A 14,608-nucleotide genomic window follows, 5' to 3' on the forward strand; every position below is an offset into this window, starting at 1 on the left:
TATGCTTCTCTACGGCAGAGTTGAATCAGAGGTTCGGACTGTGCTCTATTGGATATTACTGAGACATACATTCTTAAACATGTATCCCGTGGTACTGGCAGTAAATTACTGGATCAGAAGGACTCTAAAAACACTACATAAATAAAAGCCCTCGCGGCTCTTTATACGACCCCTGTGCTGCAATTAACGTAATTGGAAGTAACATAGGGATTTTTATATGAGAGTGAGTGTGTGTTGGGAGTGGGTTTGTCAGTGAAGCTGGCGGGAGGGAGACATCTTGTACAGCAGGGATGTGGCATCACGCCTCCCAAAGAGGAGGAGGAAAAACAACACCAAGCTGAAAGAAACCACAGACATGTAAAATGTCTCCATTGGAGACCACAAGCCCAGCTACCACGACACAAATACACAATGTATGCCTCCCACACACAGTGAACCCCCAACACACACACACACACACACCGTTAACGCCACAATAACACACCATCAACTCCACAAACACACACTTGCATGCTCAGCCGCACACACAGTCAGTCAGGGGATGTTAATTTGCTTGTCATTTGTTGAGGCACAGCAGAGACAGTACAGTGGGACTCTACTCCATGCAGCATTTATGCGGAACAGCCTTCTCTCAACCCACAGGGTAGTAATAATACTTCAGGCCTGGATATTTCTTTAGTTGAAGACGATACAAACAATAACTTGAATGAGAAAACTGCACTGTATCTGATCGAATGGCATACGTACCGTGTCTTTGATGTTTACCGGACACTTGTGCTCACATAAGGTTTGGACAATCCCAATGCTTCCACTGGCAGCTGAGGGAGAAAAATAAGATAAATGGATTGATAAGCTCAAAATGCCCTGCCTACCATGGAGTTATGTACGGCACGAATACAAAACGCCACGGCAGGTTATTGACTAACTTTGAGAGCCGTGTCAAAGCTCTCCCACAGGCCCCCGGCATGACTCCTCCTATAGCAGCTTGAATAGAACCCTACTGTGTCCAACATGGTGCACTTATCTTGCAGTCACCCATAGATGGACGTTGGAACCCTGGAGAAAAAAACCTGTCAGTAGAGTCTCTTACTATGCAATTGACATGGCTCTTTTTACTGTAGTCTTTGATCCAAGCCCCCGCCCCCCAGATAAAAGCATCCTCTGCTGGCCGAAGCCTCTCTAAATGTATATGTTCTTTAGTAAAGTATGGTTCACCCCAGGCACTGAAACATTCCTGTCATATACTGTATAAGAAAACCCCAGAGGTATATTCTGGTCTTATAGCCGCGGCCGATTCTGTAATCATCAGCAGGACTTTGAGCTGAGGTACAGCATTGAGATGGATGGTGTCATGGATGAGTACAGGACCGTGACTGAAAGAGGGGAATTGAGATCAGGTGCTTAGAGGATAGGCTATCTGCTGCTCTGCACCTAAGAAGAGGAATCATCAAGCCATTTTATCCTCCTAGGTTTGATGGTCTCAAGTAATACAAATAGATCTCAATCGATTTGTGATGAACACCACCATTTCAGTGTGAATCTTCAATGCCTAAGTTACAATTTTCCCAGAGCTGATGCCTAGGGATGTCCTATAGACATAAAGTGTCATACGTTCATGTAGGCATTATAGAGGCCTTCTGCATACAAGTTATTTCTAACCAAGTCTTACCTGCGTGATGAAGGGCTGTCTTCCCTGAGCTGTCCAGAGCATCCAACACACATTTACTCTGGTGGGAAAACACAGGCTTAGGTCAACATCTATATTACCATATTATTTTTCCATCACTGTTATGTTTGTCTTGAAAAATTGGTCTGAGGCTTAAAAAGGGGAACCACGGCAAATTTCTGAATTTTGTCCAAGTGCCTAAACCTCTCTGCTTAGTGTTGGACTGTCTGTCAAAGTGTGCACCTCTCTCACTCAGGGGGAGCAAGGTAGAGCTAGAGCGAGAGCTACGTCACAAGGTTATGCGCCCCTCACTGAGCACTAGATAGAACTTTATGGAATACAGAAAATATACGGGGAAAGAAAATGTACGTTCCGTCACAGCGAACATACTAAATCTGGGAAGACCAATCGATTGTGCGATGCAACATAAACATTGTATATGATACATTTGGGTCACGGGTTCACAATTTGACCTTTTCTGAGATCTCTGCCAAGCAAGCAGCAGCTCGTGCAACAACACACGCACAAGAACTCCTCATAAAACACAACACTGTCACCGTCAGTTTTCAAAATACATCCGTCTTTACCACATCACCCAACACGCCTTTTATTATAGTCCTATAGTCACAAGCCATTTCTTTCTTTTAATGGCGTTCTCTTTAGCCTAAACCAAGCAGAGTCCCATGAGCAACACAACACACATAAACTTAAGCACTCGAGAAATATATACTGAAGCAAATTTCACCCACGTTTTAGATAAGAAAATATTCTCATACCTTATGGGGTAGCTAATCGAGCATAGTTTGGAGACAGAGATACTGAAAGTTTATGAAGACAAAAGCCAAGCGGACACGTGGAATGATTTTATTTGAATGGATGGTTGACATGACAAAAAGGTATGAGGATATGTTCCTATCGAAAAGGTGGGTCAAATGTTGGCTTCAGTATACATTTCTGGCGCACTAAAGTTGAGTGTGTTGTTGTGTCGCACACGCATTTTCTGCTTGGTTTACAGAGAAAGGGATTGAAAGAGAAATGGTCTGAAAATAGGACTATAATAAAAGGTGTGTTATGTTATAAGGAAATCAGTCAATTCAAATACATTCATTAGGCCCTAATCTATGGATTTCACATGACTGGGCAGGCCCAGCCAATCAGAATCARTTTTCCCCCACAAAAAAAGGGCTTTTATTAAAGACAGAAATACTCCGTTTCATCAGCTGTTCTCAGTCAATCCCACTTGTGAAGAAGCCGGATGTGGAGATCCTGGACTGGCGTGGTTACACATGGTCTGCAGTTGTGAGGCCAGTTGGAGGTACTGCCAAATTTTCAAAAATAAAGTTGGAGGGGGCTTATGGTAGAGAAATGAACATTCAATTCTCTGGCAACAGCTCTGGTGGACATTCCTGCAGTCAGCATGCCAATTGCACACTCCCTCAAAACTTGAGACATCTGTGGTATTGTGTTGTGTGACAAACCTGCACATTTTAGATTGGCCTTTTATTATCCCCAGCAAAAGTTGCACCTGTGTAATGATCATGCTGTTTAATTTAGCTTCTTGATATGTCACACCTGTCAGGTGGATGGATTATCTTGGCAAAGGAGAAATGCTCAGTAACAAATTTGTGCACAAAATTTGAGAGAAATATACTTTGTGCGTATAAACATTTTCTGGGATATTTTATTTCAGCTGGTGAAACATGGGACCAACACTTTACATGTTGTGTTTATATTTTTGTTCAGTATATTTTGAAAACGGTCAGCGACAGTGTTGTGTTTATGAGAAGTTCCCTCGTGGGTGTGTTGTTGCATGTGCAGTAATCCCACTATTGGCTGCTGTTTCCTGCTTGCTTGGCTGAGATGTCAGAAAAGGTCAAATTGTGAACCTGTGACCACAAAGTTCTATCTAGCGCTCAGTGAGGGGCGCATAACCTTGTGACGTAGCTCTCGCTCTAGCTCTACCTCGCTCTCCTTGAGTGAAAGAGGTGCACACTTTGACAGACAATCCCACACTAAGCCGGAGAGCTTTAGGCACCGTTGTAAGCCATTTTTTAGACACATTTTCATTTGGAATTAATGGGAGGGCCCTTGCATCAGGTTTCCGACAGTGTGTCAAGTCAATCTGTACGGGCAAGTGGTTTAGCTGGCCATTCAAGTGACAGGCATTACCAGAGAGAGGGAAGGATATGTATTAAATCTGACTTCAGCTTCCCAACTATTTAGAAAATGGGTCTCAATCTCACGGAGACACTTAAAATGAACCCACTGAAAATAGTTCCCTCAGTTGTTGATAGGCTACATATCGATCACAGAAACAGCTTTAGTACAGAATTGCTACACTGAAGCTTTGAATTCAGCTGGTAAAAAACAAATATATAAGAAGGACTGATATTAGGATTAAGTAGATGATGTACATACAGATATACTCACAGCAGAGTTCATTTTGGCAGCTATTTTAGATTTAGTTTTAGTCTTCGTCACATTTTAGTAATTACATCCATTGTTAGTTTCAGTTATCAGTCGACTAAAACTATTTTAGTCTAGTTGTAGTCACAGCCATTTTAGTCACATAATAGTCAGTGCATTTCTTTCTTCTATTAAATAATGAATATTTAGGCTACCTCCAACTTCCATCATGTGCACATTCAGACAGCCATGTCCAACTACACTTACTATCTCCTCGTATAACTTAGCTGGCAACATTGATATTGTGGCAGAGTGTAACCAAAGGCAGACATAATTAATCATACAGTGCATTCGGAAAGTATTCAGACCCCTTGACTTTCCCCCCCATTTTGTTACATTACAGCCTTATTCTAAAATGGATAAAATACAAAAGAAATCCCCAATCTACACTCAATAAAACAGTTTTATAGATTTTTTTGCAAATTTATATAAAATTTAAAAAAAGAAATACCTTATTTACATAAGTATTCAGACCCTTTGCTATTAGACTCGAAATTGAGGTCAGGTGCATCCTGTTTCCAACTTGATTGGAGTCGACCTGTGGCAAATTCAATTGCTTGGACATGGTTTGGAAAGGCACACACCTGTCTATATAAGGTCCCAAAGTTGACAGTGCATGTCAGAGCAGAAACCAAGCCATGAGGTTGAAGGAATTGTGTCGAGGAACAGATGTGRGGAAGGGTACCAAAAAATTCCTGCAGCATTGAAGGTCCCCAAGAACACAGTGGCCTCCATCATTCTTAAATTGAACAAGTTTGGAACCACCAAGACTCTTCCTAGAGCTGGATGCCTGGCCAAACTGAGCAATCAGGGGAGAAGGTCCTTGGTCAGGGAGGTGACCAAGAACCCAATGGTCACTCTGACAGAGCTCCGGAGTTCCTCTGTGGAGATGGAAGAACCTTCCAGAAGGACAACCATCTCTGCAGCACTCCACCAATCAGGCCTTTATGGTAGAGTGGCCAGGTGAAAGACACTCCTCAATAAAAGGCACATGACAGCCCGCTTGGAGTTTGCCAAAAGGCAACTAAAGGACTAAGACCATGAGAAACAAGATTCTCTGGTCTGATGAAACCAAGATTGAACTCTTTGGCCTGAATGCAAAGCGTCACGTCTGTAGGAAACCTGGCACCATCCCCATGGTGAAGCATGGTGGTGGCAGCATCATACTGTGGGGATGGTTTTCAGCGGCAGGGACTGGGAGACTAGTCAGGATCGAGGGAAAGATGAACGGAGCAAAGTACAGAGAGATCCTTGATGAAAACTTACTCTAGAGCGCTCAGGACCTCAGACTGGGGCGAAGGTTCCCCTTCCAACAGGCCAACGACCCTAAGCACACAGCCAAGGCAACGCAGGAGTGGCTTCATCACAAGTCTCTGAATATCCCTGAGTGCCCCAGCCAGAGCCCGGACTTGAACCCGATCAAACATCCCTGGAGAGACCTGAAAAAATCTGTGCAGTGACGCTCCCCATCCAACCTGACAGAGCTTGAGAGAATCTGGAGAGAAGAATGGGAAAAACTCCACAAATACAGGTGTGCCAAGCTTGTAGCATCATATCCAAGAAAACTTGAAGCTGTAATCGCTGACGAAGGTGCTTCAACAAAGGGTTGAGTAAAAGGTCTGAATACTTATGTAAATTTGCAAACATTTCTAAAAACGCTTTGTCATTATGGGATATTGTATGTAGATTGATGAGGGAAAAAAACAATTTAATCCATTTTAGAATAAGGCTGTAAAGTAACAAAATGTTGAAATATTAAAGGGGTCTGAATACTTTCCGAATGCCTTGGCTACAGGTTAAACAATTTACAGCTCAGATTTTCTCCCCATCATGGGCTCCTGAGTGGCGCAGCAGTCTAAGGTTTTCCTTGCAAATGGGAGAATTTGAGCTTTACAAAAATGCCAGAAGTATTACTGCACTCCTAATATTCAACAAATTTCTTTTTTCCTATAGCGAAAAACTAATGCTAACTCAAATAGCATTTGCGGACCATGGTGTAAGAGCGGCAACACAGATTAGAGAAAAACAGAGCACATAGCAAAATAGAGCTTCTGATGTAATCAAGGCAAAAATAGCCTACATTAAAGTAAGAGAGAGAGAGTAAACATTGTTTCTAGTTGAGGTTAGTTACAAGTCAAGTGTGCTGGCTTCGCATCAGTTCAAAAGTGTGACTGAAGTGACAGCTTGGGAGCTGTGTGGGAGAGCGGGGCAGATCAGTTCAATCAGACCACACAACTGAAAGATGTCAACTCTGCCAATGAGAGGATTGCATGAAATATTCTGCTGCATGCTTAGATTTGGACAAAACAGATCAAAAGTATCTTCATGTCAAATTAAAATGTCCATTAGTCTCACATGGAATTGTCGTCACATTTTTGAAGACTAAAATGAAAAGTAATTTGTAATAGTTATAGCTTTTTCCCCAGGGCATCTAGTCTCGTTATTGTCATTGTTTTAGTCAGGAAAAATAGCTTGTTTTGCAGAGTATTTTTCATGATAGTTATTGTTGATGAAATTAACATGGACTCGCAGATCATATTACAGTAAGAGTCAGCCATTCTGATTAATGGCCAAGTATTGTATTGTATGCACACTGTGGTGTAGACTTGATTCTGACAGCTTCATAAAATCATATTTTACGTACACAGTTATGACATGTTAAACTGCTTCAGGATCGGATCCCTTTTTTTCAATTATCGCCTAAAATGACATACCCAAATCTAACAGCCTGTAGCTCAAGACCTGAAGCAAGGATATGAATATTCTTGATACCATTTGAAAGGAAACACTTTGAGGTTTATGGAAATGTGAAATTAATGTAGGAGAATATAACACATTAGATCTGGTAAAAGATAGTACCATCATCTTTGAAATGCAAGAGAAAGGCCATAATGTATTATTCCAGCCCAGGCACAATTTATATTTTGGCCACTAGATGACAGCAGTGTATATGCAAAGTTTTAGACTGATCCAATGAATAATTGCATATCTGTCAAAATGTTGTATCAAGACTGCCCAAATGTGCCTAATTGGTTTATTAATACATCTTCATAATTGTGCACTCTCCTCAAACAATAGCATGGTATTCCTTCACTGTAACAGCTACTGTAAATTGGACAGTATAGTTAGATTAACAGGAATATAAACTTTCTGCCCATATCAGATATGTCTATGTCCTGGGAATTGTTTTTGTTACTTACAACCTCATGCTAATCACATTAGCCTACGTTTGCTCAACCGTCCCGCGGGGATGACACCGATCCCATAGAGGTTAAAAATACTGACTAACAACAGTTCATGCACACAGAAATCCCTGAACTACAACAGGACTTGAACAAGCTATCCACTGTACTTGTTGATTTCCACAAGCTCCTGCAGATGCATTAACAGACTTTATTGTGTGGACGTACGCATGGCTGAACTGAGGTCATATCATAGCTGTGTGAAGGATAGAGAAGAGGTCATGGGTTAGGTCAGCAGATGCACTAGGACAGACCGAAGAACCACCAGACAGAACACAACCAGATATGACACACCTCTCACCACAAGACATTACAGTCAGTCAGTGAACCCATCTTCACAACGGTCAGAGACCCTTTTTTTATATATTTTTTTTTATTGGGATTCAACGAAAAGCACAACTGTTTTAGCTCGCTTGCATACAAATGACCCATACATAAGGGTGATAATGATGAACTACCGGAGAACATATGAATGGCTTCATCCGATACAGCCAGTGAGTGAGTTGTCGGTCAACAGTTACGTTTGCAGTTTCATTCATTCAGTAGCTCCATCTTACCTGTATAAGCTTTTTGGCACACTCCTGATGGTTGTTTTTGGCAGCGAGGTGTAAAGCACTAAAACCTGAGGGGGGAAAAAATACATCCAGGTGAGATATCTTCTGTTGCAGCTTCAGTTTAATTCAACGCCCTGCTGGTCTCAAGTCTATATCTGTAACCACTAGCAGTAAAATCATACTTGAGAAAAGTTTCTGGGCAGATTAGGTCTATAGGTGAATGTTCTCCTACACTATGTTCAGGAGATATTCACATGTTATGTAAGTAGCTCTGCCTAGAATTATTCATCTGGATCTTTGGGCAGGCACAGTACAACAAGGTATGTCAGTGGTTCCAATTCAGCCGTGTGTGTGTTTTTTTACCGCAAGAATCCCAAACAGATATAGTATTTGACAAAAACGGAATCATTTCAAACCTTGATTACATTGGGATACGATCACATATACCTCTATTTGTGCATGGGAATACTTGGGAACATATTTTAAATCACTTCAAAATGATTTCCTGGTGATTAGACAGTCTTTTATGTCCAACAACGGAAATTATTTACAAAAAAACATTGCTCAGAAAACTCAAGGTGGCAAATAAAAATCACCTATTGGGGAACCCTGAGGAATGCAGTCCACTAACCTGAGGTGTCTATGACTGATGTGTCCACTCCATGGGCCAGGATGACTGCCAGACAATCAGTTTGACCACGGGTGGCAGCCACATGGAGACTGTATGAGGAGAGACAGGACATCGAGATGATCAGTCTAACACAGTGGAATGGTACAGTGGAGATTAAACATGTCATTGGAGGAATAAACAGAAAATACAGCAATCAATTGTGAAGAAAAGAAATACTACAATTCCCTACACAGAAAGCAAACAAAGGTCAACAACACTACAATTCAATCTTCACCAATGTGATCTGTCAATATGACTTTCACTGGCCAGATCTGCTTCTTCAAGTTGGAAACATCAAGAGAAGGTTAAGTGGCGAGGTGACTTTTGAATTCGGTGCTACGGAATGTGGTGTTAGAACAGGGTGAGTGCATTGCTGTGGATCAATGAGCTCTGCTCTAGGCCATCAAGCAGACTCAGAGCTAACACACACACACACACACAGAGAGCACAGACAGCCGCATGGCCTCTAGCACCATTCAACTCAAGAACACTACAACAGAGAGCAATTACCACTGCTATAGAGGATGTCTTCCTCAAAACTATGAAACATAAATGTAGAAAAAGGAAACCGCAGAGCAGGTTCCAGTTTCCAAGCATTCTGGTGCACTTCTTCTTTGACTGATCCAAGGACGAGAGAAATATTGAAGTAGTCAGACTGAGTAATCATCCAAGTGTGTTTGCACCTGTTAATAAATCAGTTCTGCTGTGAAAAGTTGTGATTTTAATTGGAAGAGATAACGAGACCATTTCTTTCACATAGTTTTTTGGAAGAACACAGATTTTTTGTAATGAACATGGATGATCTAATATTGGAACATTTAGATAAGCAAGTGTTTAGATAAGTTAAGTGTCTAGACTATTTAATAGAGCTTTCGCAGTGTATCTGCTGAAATGAATTACCCTCAGAATGGAAAGGCATTAATCAAACACACTTGCCTGACTAACATGTTTGATATGCCTGGCACAGCCTGATATGTCCGTTTCATTTTTAATGAATCTTTAATTAAGCATTCTCCAACAGCTTCCACAGTCAGCCCACATTTCAACACCAATTACACTTCCTCGGGACATCAATTGCAAGGTCAATAAATTATTATTCATTCATGATAACAAGTACAAGTGGAAGGGCACAATTTAACTCCTAGAAAACGATATTATCAATATTAATTTAAGACAATGACTTGCAATTACTCGTCATGTAATGAACTGAATTAGTTGCATTTTCCTAATGAATCAGGCTACATAGGACACACAAACAGAGTTATCACGTGATTATCTGTGTGTGTGTGTGTGTTTTGCAATAATAATAATAATAATAATAATAATAATAATGAGAGATGTCGTGCTTTCAGACACCAGCAGTTTCCACCCATTCCAGTCATTACGCACAAATTAGAATTCTCCAGTATCTCCATGGCGACACTGGCTGTTTGGGTATGCCATGCCAGTCAGTGTGTGTCCTTCTGGGAAACCTTGGAAGGTCAGATATGTAAACAATGGTGGTCTTTGTATGAGTGACATTAAAAACACCTATGTAGCCTGATAGTTACATATCGCAATATTCTTTTTGGACGATATTATATAGACATTTGATTCCAAGTATCGATTTGTAATATATATATGTATTTTGTTTCTGTATTCGGCTGTACCTGCGCCAAAACTCTGGTAGTTTTCATCCTATAGCTTGTTCTCCATCTTCCTTTTAAATAGTGTGGCTCACTATTTAAAAGGAAGATGGAGAACAAGCTATAGCTGTTCTACAAGCTACATGTTTTCAGCCCTTTTATTTCCCGGACTGATCAAAACTCATTCTTTCTCTTGTCTCTCTGCAGCAGATATACAGTGAGCAATATTTTTGGAACATCAAATCGCAATAAAATCCGTTTCCGATTCGTAATACATATAGAATCGTGAGAATCGCAATACATATCGTATCGGCAACTAAGTACCGTGATAATATCGTATCGTGAGGTCCCTGGCAATTCCCAACCCTAATTGTGTGGCTGGCTGGTGTGTGCAAATCTCCCTCAAAGCAAATKACTAAATATATTTAGGTCAGTGGTGTCATCTTTCACTGGTCTCTGGTGGTGGTGCTCTGTCTACAACTGTCAGAAAGAGGTCAAACATTAACACTGTCCCTCTGCATTATCTGGTCCAGCTAGGAAGTGGGAGCATGGCTGTCAAGTCCATTCAGAGCCTATAGAAATCAGGACAATATCAGGACACAATCACGCTTTGTGGTATTTGGGAGATTGTTAAACACAAAGGAGACCATGCCCTACACTATACAATTGGAATTATATTATGTTCAATAGGCTATCAATGAAAGGCCATAGATTCTCACAGGTTTGTACACATGAAAAGAGAGAAGGGCACAGGAATGGCTTTTCCAAAACAGTGCGTGGGGTGCATTTTATTAATCATTAGCTCACCAATTGAATCATTTCCCCATCACGAGTAACAAAAGATGCCATTTAGACTTTAGCACATATTCATTATGGAATAGTAGGAAGGGCAAAGCTAAACAGATAGACAAAAGGAGGAAGAAAGGAGATATATGATGGCAGTGATGCTCGTACAGATATAATTACATCTCTATGGTGCTATACTTAGCAACTCATTGTCAGGGTGCAGTTAATTCAGAACCAGTGATTTGCATGACTTTCTTTAACTTTCTCTAACCATGATAATACCTCAACCTTCTCTGGCTCCAGATGACTTATTCCCTCCTTCAACAGGGTATCTAGGGCAGTTCAGTTCAGTAGCATCTCCACTAGTGACAGGGGCTATGGCTTATTGAGTCAAACAGTTGCCCGGGGCCAATTCCATCATTATCAACTATTGTAGGATGTGTCATCATAGAACTGCGGGGGAATATCCACGTACTGCAACTTCTATTCTGCACTGAAACAGTATCAGTGTTGGAGTTTTAGATGGTCTGGGGAAGATGAGCAAATATGTAATTGATTCAAACAATAAACATGACTATACTCATATTCCAAATTGTTCTTTAATTCAGTTTGCAAAACCCACCTCCCTAATCTCCAAGCTGTCCCAATTCCCCGTTTCTTATCTGTGTGTGGCTCAACACCATCCCTCAACCCTTGATACTCACGCTGACTTTCCCTCATTGTCCAGTTTGACCGCGCTGGCTCCTTTCTTGGTGAGGAGAGAGGCCACCTTCTCCACCTCCCCATGTTCCACAGCTGCCAGGAGGCGCTCATCGTTTTTGCTCCATTCATGGGCCTGAGGAGGGAGAGAACGAAACAACATCACAGAGGTTAATGCTTCTCATTCACAGAGTAGAATGTACCTACTACCCTCCCACTACTGTTCAAATCCTGTGTGGCAAAAACCACAGTTCCTTACCCATTGTAGACAATTAGCATAAAAGATAAGAGACGTCATAGCTGTTGGTTGGTTTTACTCCACAGTGAACCTAGCTAACACAATTCAGCCTGTGTCTCTCCGGTAACCTCTAGTCTAGGTGATAATCCCATTTAGACTTAATCCTTAAGTAGGGAACTCCTCATTACATAACCTGATGAACACAGTTCCATTATAGCTTATAGGCATTAGGATAGCTTATAGGCATTCGACAAACTGCACCAGGAGGTTGTTTCAACACCATTAACAGAAGATTGTTTCACTTTTAACACATTTTTGGCCACGATGACCTGATGACCGTGGCTATACTGCATGACACTCATTCAATTCGAAACCTTAGGCCTATCCCATGTTTTCTTGCCTGAGTCCACTGGATCATATTACTGTGAAAACACAATGCCTAGGGGAGCCAGCTTCCCTCTGCTCCTAAACCATGAAATCAATTGCTCAAATAAATGCTTGTCTGCACAGATTTACAAGGGCATTCATTTTACCAGAGCCCAGGGGCCTCATTTATCAACCGTGCACACATTTCTAACACAATTCTGGCCTACATGGAGATTCTAGATTTGCGTGCGCGACAAATAATTGAGATTTACCAAACTGTCGCTTTCAACATATACGTATGTTTTCATTGATAAATCAGAGCCATATTATATTTCTGCGCTCGCGTTACCATCCCGCCTGGAAAACGCCCTCCATTCGCGTTTTATGGTAACATAAATCCCCTCATTGGCTGTATGATTTGAAAATGTTGGAACTGGGTCATGACAGTTTCTAAAGCGCTTTGTCAAATTTGATATTTTTTCAAGAAATTAGCGAATGACATTGTTTAGCAGCGACTGCCAAACACTGGCCGTGAATTTTGCAAAAGGAACTGTCTATTGAACACTTTAAAAGTGCATACGTTATGCAAAATACGAATTGTTGTTCAATATTTTGTTTATCCAAATGTACTAAATAAAACATTTACTAAATAAAAAGCCCCTCCAAAAAACGTATTCATCAATAAATTATTGTGTTTCTATGTCCTGCCTTGGTATAGGTTTTGAGATTAAACAGGATATTATGTTGCGCAGACTCGAGCTTCTATCGCACAGCAATACTGTACCCTACCCATACTGTCATAGGCCAACGGTCTTTACTTTCGAGCATGGTTGACTATTGAATGAGCGATTGATAAATGGTAGCCTACTAATTGTTGTGTATAAACCAGTCATATGAGAAAAGGATACATGCCCTGCAATATGATTATGATTTAGGCCTATATAATAAAAGTAAAATAAACAGCCTATATTAGGCGACATTGCTATGCGATCTTCTTACCAACAGAAAATGCACCCGTTTTATCATTAGGCCTACTCTAATGTTTTATTAGCCTACCATTATTATAATTCCCGTGCATCAAACACCTCTATTTCCAACAAAATAAAAATATTTGCTTGCAATACAATTGATAAACCACTAGAAGTCGTGTGTAAGCATGGTGCGTGGAAATACGCACACTTTCCCGTCAAGTTCAACGTTGATAAATATGCATCTTTGCGGGAAACCAGCGCACGAAAGGTTTAGGGTATTTTTTTGATAAATGAGGCTACAGGAATGGTTGAAATGTCCCGAAAATGACTAATGTCCCAAAACAGGGAGGATTGTTTTTCTAACTCAGCCACAGTCCATTTTCACAACGAATTGCCCTCATTTGTAATCCTGACTGACTGTCAAGACGAACAGGGCTCCAGTCTGACCTCATAGTGGGAGGTCACTGGCTGGCCAGGCCACACTGACTCTGCCCTACCCTGCCTGGCATGCTCATATGCTCGATGATAGCAACTATCCACCCATTCACTTCCATCTTTTTGGAGGGTTAAGGCACTGGCTTAACTGTTAGGATGATGGGAGGCTCCGTCTGGAACAAGTATCCATTCTCTCCGCACTTGTGTGCACACACACGCAGAGAGTGAGAGAGAGAGAAGGAAAAGTAAGGTGACRTGAGTAGAGTGGGAACTCTGAAAGTTGACTCTACACGCAAGAGGAGGACTATCCATCAGTCTGACAGTCCGCCTCTGTAACAGGGAGAAAAATAACACTGAGAACACTCCCCAGTCAAGAGGCTTTAGCACTCCCTCCCACACCAAAAACAAACCGGACCAATGCTTTGTGACTGACTCATGTACTCAGCTTTACGTGCTGCTTTGAAGGAAACTGTCTGGCCTGGTAGGTAGTATTAATTCCGTTTTATTTGAGGGCCATCCTACAATAGAAGTGTCATCAAAAGTCAAGATGTCTATCAGACATCAGTATGTGGACGGTAGGAGATGATGCTTATTCCATGGTGTCCTTTCCGAAGCTATTTCAAAGCCAGGTTTCCGTTGAAGCTATGTTATTAGTTCTTATGGGTTCTACCTGACACCGACACGTGAGCAGAGGAAGGGGACCTGTTGAAGAGACCTGCGACCTCAGGTATGCATAGATGAGCTGCAGAAAGAGCAGAGGGGTCAGACACTCCTCTAGTCTATCACTATTTTGGGAATGTTGTAACAGAAGCCAGCTCACAGACAGTCCGGGAATACCAAACCTTACCCTACCCTTACCCAACACCGGCAAGATGCACTGTTCTGATCTG

The 14,608-nt window shown here is 41.4% G+C and overlaps 1 protein-coding gene across 3 annotated transcripts in view; it reads right to left on the minus strand.

Annotated features, from left to right (window-relative positions):
- rai14 (retinoic acid induced 14) overlaps positions 1–14,608 on the minus strand; it is a 43,535-nt gene that overhangs the window by 13,644 nt on the left and 15,283 nt on the right. For all 3 annotated transcript variants that reach the window (XM_023983626.2, XM_023983625.2, XM_070441169.1), the window contains exons 3-7: positions 11,714–11,844; positions 8,560–8,648; positions 7,932–7,996; positions 1,670–1,727; positions 748–818 (exon numbers count right to left, since the gene is read on the minus strand). In XM_023983626.2, coding sequence (XP_023839394.1) covers positions 748–818; positions 1,670–1,727; positions 7,932–7,996; positions 8,560–8,648; positions 11,714–11,844 — 414 coding nt within the window. The remainder of the gene's footprint in view (positions 1–747; positions 819–1,669; positions 1,728–7,931; positions 7,997–8,559; positions 8,649–11,713; positions 11,845–14,608) is intronic.

The sequence above is a fragment of the Salvelinus sp. IW2-2015 genome, linkage group LG4q.1:29, assembly GCF_002910315.2.
Source record: "Salvelinus sp. IW2-2015 linkage group LG4q.1:29, ASM291031v2, whole genome shotgun sequence".
Classification (NCBI taxonomy): domain Eukaryota; kingdom Metazoa; phylum Chordata; class Actinopteri; order Salmoniformes; family Salmonidae; genus Salvelinus; species Salvelinus sp. IW2-2015.